Source organism: Triticum aestivum, chromosome 5B, assembly GCF_018294505.1.
Source record: "Triticum aestivum cultivar Chinese Spring chromosome 5B, IWGSC CS RefSeq v2.1, whole genome shotgun sequence".
NCBI lineage: Eukaryota > Viridiplantae > Streptophyta > Magnoliopsida > Poales > Poaceae > Triticum > Triticum aestivum.
In genome coordinates, this window is record NC_057807.1 from 412796939 (window position 1) to 412806754 (window position 9816).

General features: G+C 46.6%; 1 protein-coding gene across 1 annotated transcript; it reads left to right on the forward strand.

Moving 5' to 3' along the window:
- The first annotated feature begins 5294 nt into the window (after nt 1–5294).
- Nucleotides 5295–9013, forward strand: LOC123112158 (protein indeterminate-domain 14). The gene is made up of 3 exons (XM_044533083.1): nt 5295–5914; nt 6019–6421; nt 7808–9013. Exons 1-3 carry the CDS (start codon nt 5779–5781, stop codon nt 8745–8747), a joined length of 1479 nt encoding a protein of 492 aa, XP_044389018.1. The 5' UTR covers nt 5295–5778; the 3' UTR covers nt 8748–9013.
- The last annotated feature ends 803 nt before the right edge of the window (nt 9014–9816 follow it).

Below are 9816 nucleotides of genomic sequence, written 5' to 3' on the forward strand. Positions count from 1 at the left end.
ATGTGATGAAGTCATCAGATTAGTTTAGTACCATGTTTTTACAGGAGACAACAAGGGAAGCACCCACTACAAATTAAGTAAAAGAATAAAAATACTAATAATATTTCATAAAGTTACAATAGCCACAAAGCATGAAGTATAATATATTTTTTATAGAAGATATTAGGAGAATTAGCTAATGCAACATAAATTATTGAATAAAAGAATAATGGTACATAAAGTTTAGTTGAACAAGTTTATGTTATGGTTTGTGGTTCAAAAAGTTATGTTTTTTATGCAAGAAAAGGACAACTTATCACAAAACCCTACACTTCGGAGTTATGTTTTAGAGATGGTTTAGATGCAATCCTCTCAAATACCCAATTTGTGGAATTAAGTTATGGAGATGGATTTTTGGGAACTAATTTTGTGTTGGGTTACAGTTGCTCGTAAACCCTTGATCCAGTTGGGGAACAGATTGCTTATAGCAAGAGGTGGTGATTATTAAACACCGAGTATTTGAGAAAAATGCTTATGGATAAACAGAGACGAACATTCTAACTCATGACTCTTCCCCTCGTGCGTGCTATGGCTAGGGCACTTGTCTCCTTCACATTTGTCGGCAAGCCCGTGGATCCGCCTACCACTCAGTTTGCCGTTGGTAGCGAGAGGGATCCTGATGCCTCAGCTTCAGGCAGTAATTTAGGTTAGTTTATTTTTCCTTGCAGGGGCAGTAATGCTCAGATGATGGTGGCCCTGTACACACTACCCGTCACACCCTAGGAATTGGTTTCGCATGAAGCATCGGACCAATGATCACCCATGGATTCTGTGTACGACTAGTGCCAGAAAGGTCTTTGGTGGTCTTATTGGCGCATTCTACAATGTGGTCTTCAACGGCAATGAAGTCATAACAAGGTAGCCATAGAGAAACTTGTGGCTGCATTGAATACTTCGCGATGGAAATGCCCTCATGCAATTCTGGTTGATTCGAGGGTTCAATGGCGGCCACTGCGACTCTGGGTTGTTGGTCCATGGGGCACGTGCACACAGACTTTCTGGCTGTCATCGACAAGGTGAGCTCGCTCCGGTAGGGGTGCGCTGACACCGGTGCATCGCGGCTTATTTCGATGGCGATACTGATCTTTCAGTAGCCCAGTGTCCAAGATGTAGTTTTTATTATATTTGGCGTGCTTTGTACTTATGATGTTTTTTATATAATAGATCCGGCCTTTACAAAAAAAAAGTATATTGGCGAAATGAACGATGTTATCGTCGTCACAGAACAACAACGATGTTTGCCAATCAGTGGATACATGGCAACAGTATTTTGAAAGAAATAATAAATGAGTAATAGTATTTGGCGAAGATAAGTAATTTATTCTTGTACAGGATTGTACGTTCCAGCCAATCAAGAACCAAAAATGTAATGAGATACACATGTTGCATCCTGGAGCAAGCAACTGTGTGCCTGGCCTGGTGTTCAACAACCTCATAATTACTGGTCCTCTTAATAGCCATTGTCTCTAGTGTTGTTCTGACAGAAGTTAATGTGGTTTTTATCTTTGGATCAGATCGTTGGTTCATTCAAGCAGAGAACAACCGTTTAATCTCTAAATCTATGCAAGCAGTACTCCCTACTAGCAGTAATTTGCTAAATTCGTGTACAAAAGAGTACTCCCACCGTCCAGAAATATCAAAATGAACAAAAGAGAATGCATCTAGACGTATTTTAGTTTTAGATACTTTCTTTTTTATCCGTTTTGATGATAAGTATTTTCGGACAGAGGGAATACCTATTTTTTTGAACGTACAGAGAGTACCCCTTGCCTATAGACATATGGACAGCAAGGCTAGCTAGGTTCACATCCACAAGTACACCTATACTACCAAAAAAGGCTACGTAGTCATCCATCAACCATCTACGAGATCTGTTAATCATTTAACATTATCATGCAGTTATTGCTGAAATTTGGACTCTTCAAGGTTGAGATGTGCAGATAATAACAAGAGAATTTTACAGTTTTGTTTTTGCAAGAGAAGACATGAAGCAGCTAATCTGTTTTATTTTCGGGAGTGCCTAGAACTCATTTAGATGAGATATAATTTGGTCTCATTCACTTTGAAAACAAGAACAGATACAACCCACATCAGCATACACGCATCTTATATCATCACATTCAATGGCTATAAAAGGTGAATGAAACCAAACTATATCTCATCTAGATGAGTTCTAGCAAAACTGTATAAAAAATGTACTAGCAATTTATGTGGATTTGTTGTGTTTCAAATGATTTGAAAATAAACAGTTTTGCTAGAACTCATCTAGATGAGATATAGTTTGGTCTCATTCACCTTTTATAGCCATTGGATGTGATGCTATAAGATGCGTGTATGCTGATGTGGGTTGTATCTGTTCTTGTTTCAAAATGAATGAGACCAAATTATATCTTATCTAGATGAGTTCTAGGCACTCCCTTTTTTATAATGCTAAAAGAACAAGGGTACGCCATATATTTCAAGGAAAAAAACACAGATACAATTCTCACCACAGTAGCTCCACCAGGGAAGGGCCATCTCGGAAAAAACAGAAAAACTAGCAGCAAACAAGTCAAGAAGTCCAATTACGTAGATCACGTACGAACAAAACAGACTTGGTCTGCCTCGAGCACCAAGAAGATCTTCCATTTGGAGCTTGGCGGCAACGTACTTAACTGGCACGGCATAAAATATCTTAACTAATTAATCTAAGCAATCTAGCTAATCAATTGCATAAGCTTCCAAATCAATCATTCCTATCTACCACCAGGCTCGGATCCTTCTCGGGAGAATGACAAAAGATGGCACATTAGGATCTCAGGGTGCTAATCAGGGCACTGAGATTTGGGAACAGTGTAATTTAATCATGCTACAACACAAACATTTTTATTTGTTTAATTACACGCCATGGGTCAAGGTACAAACAGTAACAGCCTGGTAAAATATTTATGGCCGGTACGGTTCCTGTGCCTGCACACGCGAGGCAGGAGTTGTAGTAATCATGTGCGGTGCAGTTTACCAATTTTATTCCTTTTCCCAAACTGAAAGGGTAGATTATATGGATATTGAACGGCGTGGTAGCTCAATAACTCGGACACATATTAACTAGGAGCTTACTAGATTTCTCAATTTTTGTTAAATCTAGATAAATGGTACTCCCTCCGTTCCAAAATAGATGACTTAATTTTATACTAAAATTAGTACAAAGCTGAGTCATCTATTTTTGAACGGAGGGAGTATAAAATTATGTCAATTGTTCAACAGTGTGGCCCACTGCGCCACATTGAAACTTTTTCCAGGCAAAACTTTCAATCTATTCATCAAACATCATGGTAGTACAAAGACCACGAGAAGTCAACAAATACAAGTATTGGAGCAAGCCAAAGGTGAGCCACCGTCATCGTCCCTCCCTCGCCGGATCGAGGCAAACCATGTTGTAGTAGACTGCTAGGAATTCATCGTGTTAAAACCCAATGGACCAGTGCACCAGATTAGCAACCGTCGCCGATGAAGAGAAGCGTGGATCGGAAGGATCCAACATGTAGACACATGAACACGAACGAACGAAGACTGGATACACACAGATCCACCAAAGACAAAACCGACCGAGTCCCACAAGATCCGCCGAATCCACACCTTCACATGCCCTCCAGCGACGCGATATGCACCGTCGGGATGGGGGAGGCGGGGAGAACCTTATTCCATCTTCAAGGAGTCATCGCCTTCTCGCCTTCCTAAGCAGGACACAAAGCCTAAACAGACTGAAAAAAAACTAAGAACGAAGCATGAACCCTCCCGTCGTCAAGAGCTAGGATTCGCTGGGTCTCCATGGCTCTAAGGCCACAGGAGACGAGGTAGAATGGCGCTGGCGCCGGCCCTAAACACCCAGCAGCCTTTCTTTTTCTTTTCTCGGGAAGAAAGAAAACATTATGCCACATTGATATGACGTCATATTGCATAGACCCTGACAAAAGTGCTTGTGTATGTGAGTATCTATGATTATACTGTGTCAAAAAAATAGGCATGAATTGAGTTTCCATGTCTTTTTGACAAATGGATCATTTATGTTCCCCGCAAAAAAGAAATAATCCTTTTTTGTTAGTTTGGGGAAGACAATAATATAGGGTAATCCGCCATAAAATTCGAAGTAAGCGGTGAAGTGTTGCAAGATTTTTGAAATGACGCAAAACTCTATCACAAGCTCACAGCTAGGGATACACAATCAATATCTATTACTCCCTCTGTTTCATAATATAAGAACGTTTTTGACACTAGTGTAGTGTTAAAAACGTTCTTATATATTAGAACAGAGGGAGTATTTATTTTATTCTTCTTAGATCATAATACAAGTTCGCACAATTGCTTATACATACAGAGTTGTTCCAATTGTATAAGGAGCTACATTTTTAAGTATGATTATTATCGCCGCATATCAAATAAAATAGATTAGCATCTCAACTCCTCCGGATGAAAAAAATCTTTAGAAAACAATGAACACAAACGTTCATATATAAGTACATTTTATTGAAGGGTATTTTTAGCGGACTAGATTAAAACAGGCAAATGATCTGAATAAATAGGTTTTAGCCTCAAATTGTGTTCACATAAGGTGCAACTATTTTTCATATGAAATGTTACAAGTGTACATAGTACTACAGCGTTTAAATTATCTTATTTGCAATGGGTATTTTTCACAGAAGAGCAAGTGCTCCAGTTTGTCCCTGAAGTGCTGCCAACCTGTTCCAAATACAGGAATAACAAAAGTGCACAAGACCCAAATAGCTACTCAGAAATTCGGCAGCTTGATTACCAGTTCCTTTGCTATAAATAAACTAACCCTTATAGTATTAGCATTACCTGGTGGAATAGAATCACTTGATGCATGCAAGCATTCCCCATATGACGGTTATGTTGGAGAAGATCTTATTGTTTTAACAAGACCCCGCTGCATGCCCAGAGTATGGCAACCCAAATAGTACTATAGTGGAAGAGAGAGAAAATATGTTCATTTAGGATGAATTTCATTCCATAGTTTTTTAAAGCTCATTGTACAGTATTCTCTTCTCTCTCTCTCTCTCTCTCTGCCTAGCATTTGTTCTTTTGTGCGTGGCTAGCTAGACAACGATTGCAAGCTACCCCAAACGTATATCCATCCATCTGTGCAAACTCCCTTAAAAAGTCCTTAATTTATTGAGATGCCAGCCAGCCAGCCATGCATCTTCCTTCTCCCTCGCTCCCCTCTCCTCCCCGTCTTCCTCCTGTCCTTAGCTCCAACCCTGCAAGGACAATTAAGGCACAAACCCCAGAAGTACTTACCAACTCCAGCTCTCCCCCCTCTCACTCCCTCTCTCTTCTCTCCCATATAATCCCAAAGAAAGCTGCTGAAACCTAAAGCCGGTGGAAAGCTGCCTGCCTCCTCCCTCTCGTCTCATCTCTCTCCTCCTTTGGTGTTGTCTCTGTAGCAGCTCACAAAAGCCAACTCCAAGACCCTTTCTTCCCTCCTCCTCCCCCTCCCCCTCCCTCCTTTCCACCTTTAATTCCTTCCAAACGCTCGCTGTTGTTGTAGATCATTAGCCCCCCTTCCTCCAATTACCACTCTCCCACATCTGGCTGATCTCTTCTCCCTCCCTATATAGGCAGCCCAACGCATTCCGTTTCCATCGTCTAGATAGACTCTCTTGATCAGGCGAGCTAGAGAGGGAAAGGAAAGGAGGAGTCTTTCTCTCTCTCCTCTCCAAGCGAGTTGCTGGCAAGGAAACCATGTTGGGTTCTTGCGGGCCGATGGCTGGGCCGCCTACTGACGAGGAGACGGCGGAGCCTCCGTTCGGGTCGTCGTTGCAGATCGCCACCGGCTCCCCCGCGACCAAGAGGAAACGCCGGCCAGCCGGGACACCAGGTACGCACCGTACACCATTGCATATGATCTAATTGCATGATAGTTCGGCAATAGTGGAGTGGAAATACTAGTGGCACTGACACTGATGCTGCATGCGCCGGCAGACCCGGACGCGGAGGTGGTGTCGCTGTCGCCGCGGACGCTGCTGGAGTCGGACCGGTACGTGTGCGAGATCTGCAACCAGGGGTTCCAGCGCGACCAGAACCTGCAGATGCACCGGCGGCGGCACAAGGTGCCGTGGAAGCTGCTGAAGCGGGAGGCCGGCGAGGCGGCGCGGAAGCGCGTGTTCGTGTGCCCGGAGCCGAGCTGCCTGCACCACGACCCCTCCCACGCCCTGGGCGACCTGGTCGGCATCAAGAAGCACTTCCGCCGGAAGCACAGCGGCCACCGCCAGTGGGCCTGCAGCCGCTGCTCCAAGGCCTACGCCGTCCACTCCGACTACAAGGCCCACCTCAAGACCTGCGGCACCCGCGGCCACTCCTGCGACTGCGGCCGCGTCTTCTCCCGGTAAACAATCAACCTCTCTTCCTTCTTCCCTACCACCCCTCCAACTCACCGAACGCCATTTTCTTTCTTTACAACAAGCAAGCAAGCTAGAGCAGTTCCCGGCCGGTTCGATCCGATTCAATGCGGGACAGAAAGGCGGATGTATTTCCTTCCCCCCTTTCTTTCTTTCTTTCTTTCTCGAAAGGATTTCTTTGTTCTCTGCAGCACGGCACACGGCTGGGGCTCACTTCTTCTTCCTTTTCTCTTTCTTTATCGGAGGGTGCGGATCAGGGCACAATTTCCGAGGGGGAGCGCAGAGCAGCCCCTTTCCCTGTGTCTGCGTGCGCACACCTCCGTTGGTTTCTTGCTTGCTTGCGCATTTGTTTCTGCGTCCGTCGTCGGACGCGAGCGAGCGCTGCAACAGCGGCAGCAGCTCCCATTTAATCTGCGCACGCTAGCCTAGCCTACCTAGCCCGCCCGGGGCCAAAATCTCATACTCGCACTGCTGCTGCTACCTGACAATTGCTGCCTACGATCGATCCATGCCGCCCTGGATCGCAATATAATAATATTGCTCACAAGTCATGGCACTGGTGGGCGTTTGCGGCTCGTCATAATGGGGAGGAACTTAGAGCATGGTTAATAGTATAGCCAGCTGCTGGCTATAAGCCAATGCCATGTCATCTACAACCCATCTTATAGCTAACATGTATAATAGTAGATCAAAAAAGTATACTATTTTTTTATTATGTGGCCCACCTTTTATTCTCATAAAGTGCCTAGGAGCACGTGCTAGAGCTGGCTCTTCACGCGCTTACCTTCTCTCTCTTCTTCTCTTTCTTCCAACTAAGCAGAAATATACTAGTTTATTTTTTATAGCCCGCTGACTAAGCTCTATTGTACTTGCTCTTAGGAGTAACATCACACACTCCAATACAATTTTGTTTATGTGGCACATATTTAATGAAGAGAGAGGTGCTTGTGGTAACTAGCTAAGTTACCGGAACATCACACACTCCAAGAAACAATGAGTCTGTAACCTAATAAATACATCATTGCATGACACTACATAAATGTTTCTACTCACTATGAAGATAGTAACATAGTTTAGGAAAGTGTGTAAGTTACTAGCTTATGTTCTTGCCCATTGTGACCAGCGTGCGTTCTCTTCCATGTAGATCCAAGCCTTTGGACCCGCGGCCGGGCAGCAACATAAATTCCTTTCAGCACATGCAATAAAGTCTCTTTTCTCGCTCGCTCGCTGTTGGTATCTTCAGTCTTACTAGTTCATGCTCCTCTTGACCAGACGTGTAGCAGTGTTGTTGTGATCGATTCGATCGTCGGTGTGATTATTCGTGGCCGGCCCTCTCTCTAACTAATGGGCGGGCTCGTCGAAATGTGGTGCAGGGTGGAGAGCTTCATAGAGCACCAGGACACGTGCACCGCCGGTTGCCCGCAGGCGGGGGCGGGCGTGGCAGCGCCGGTGTGTGGTGGAGTGGCGGCCGCCCTGTCGTCGCAGCAGCAGGCGCCGCCGCCGGCGATATCGCTGTCTCGGTCCCGGACAGCGTCCAGCACCAGCCCGTCCAGCGACGTCGTCATCAGCGCCGTGACCTGGCCCGGCGCCGCGGCAATGCGCAGACCGAACGCCGCCGCGTTCCACCGGTTCGAACAGCAGCTGCCGTCGCCGCGGACGCCGCCGCCCGATGGCCGTGGCGGTGGTGGGCACAATCTTGAGCTGCAGCTCATGCCGCCGTCCAGCAGCTGCACGGGCGGTGCGGCTGCGCCTCTGGGCGTGGCGCCGTCATGGTACGCAGCGCCACAGTCACCGCCGGCGCCCATCTCGCAGGGAGACAACGCCGCCATGCAGCTGCAGCTTTCAATAGGCTTCTGCAGCGGCGACAACCGTGGAAGGACAGACGTGGCCGGGCCCAGCAGTGGCAGCGCGGCCAGGACAATGCAGGAGGCACGGGAGGAGCTGCGGCAAGCGATGGCGGAGAAGGCCGCCGCGGACGAGGCACGGGCGCAGGCAAAGCGGCAGGGGGAGCTAGCCGAGCAGGAGCTGGCGAGCGCCAAGCGCATGCGGCACCAGGCGCAGGTGGAGCTGAGCCGCGCCCACGCGCTCCGCGAGCACGCCGTGCGGCAGGTCAACGCGACGCTGCTCCAGATCACCTGCTTCAGCTGCCGCCAGAAGTTCCGGGCAGTGAGGCCGTCCGCCGCCATGTCGTCGGAGGTGGCCTGCAGCTACGTGACCGAGGGCGGCGACGTCGAGGTCGACAACGTCGACGAGCCCCTCATCCTCGACGGCATGCGGCGGCGCCAACAACACGCCACAATGGACACTGTGTAGCCAAGCTAAGCCATCTTGGTCTACCTTTGAGTTGCTTTTTGTTTTCACCGGCGAGACGGCCGGCGGGGTTGGCCCACGGTGAGGCGTGGTGTAGTTAGATGCTGCCGGAGTGTTTTGGGTCTTCTGATCGAGCGAGCTGCAGAAAAAAGCTAAGCATGGCTGGCTAGCTAGCTAATTGTGATGTGCATGGAATCTTTCGCTTGTTTGCTTCCCGTTGGATTTTGCTGAAATATCATTAGTGCAGCTGGGGAGAGTTCATGATGCCACTCGTAAAGGTCAGGAGATGAAGATGCCACCTTTATTGTGACAAGCTGTTGCATGCAACTGGAAATATTTAACCAACTCAGATACAGAAATGCTAGTGGTACACTATTTTTCTCGGACAAACTTGTTCAGTCAAGTAACACTGATCGTTGTTTTTTCTTTAACTTGGACCATTTACCGGATTGCAAACGTCGACACGCTTCCACATCCGAACACACGCCTGTAATCGCCCACATATCGACACACAAGCCTACATCTGACGAAGACAAATCCATAAATATCATGACTGCTCATTATACTAAACGTGTACATGTGGGTGTAAATGTGAGCAATAAATCGAAATGGACCGCAATTCACCTCCTCATCAAGAGAAAGTCACGGTCACCAAACCATTGTGCTTGTTGCTCACAGTTGATGTCGATGAATCCTTCAGATCAGATTTCATTCTATTCATGCCCTAGTAACATAACAAGCCTTAAGCACAGCAAAGTTGTATCAATAATAGATTAAGAATAATAGTTAATCAAACCCCTAACATGATAGCACTATTACAAGATTGGCATCACAAAATTCCAATCCATCTCATGTGTCTGCAACTGATTACTCACACATGAATGGGGGGAGTATGGCGATTGTAAAGGAGCAGGGTTTGGTAATGAAGATGACAACGGCGCCCCAGCTGAGTCCTTTTAGGCGGGCTTGTTGTGCTGATGCCCCCTACCGAAACCTCTTTTTCCCTGTTGCTTTGTGTGTTACTATGTGGGTGTGCGATCGGTCGTGTCGTCTCGATGACAGTTATGTGTCA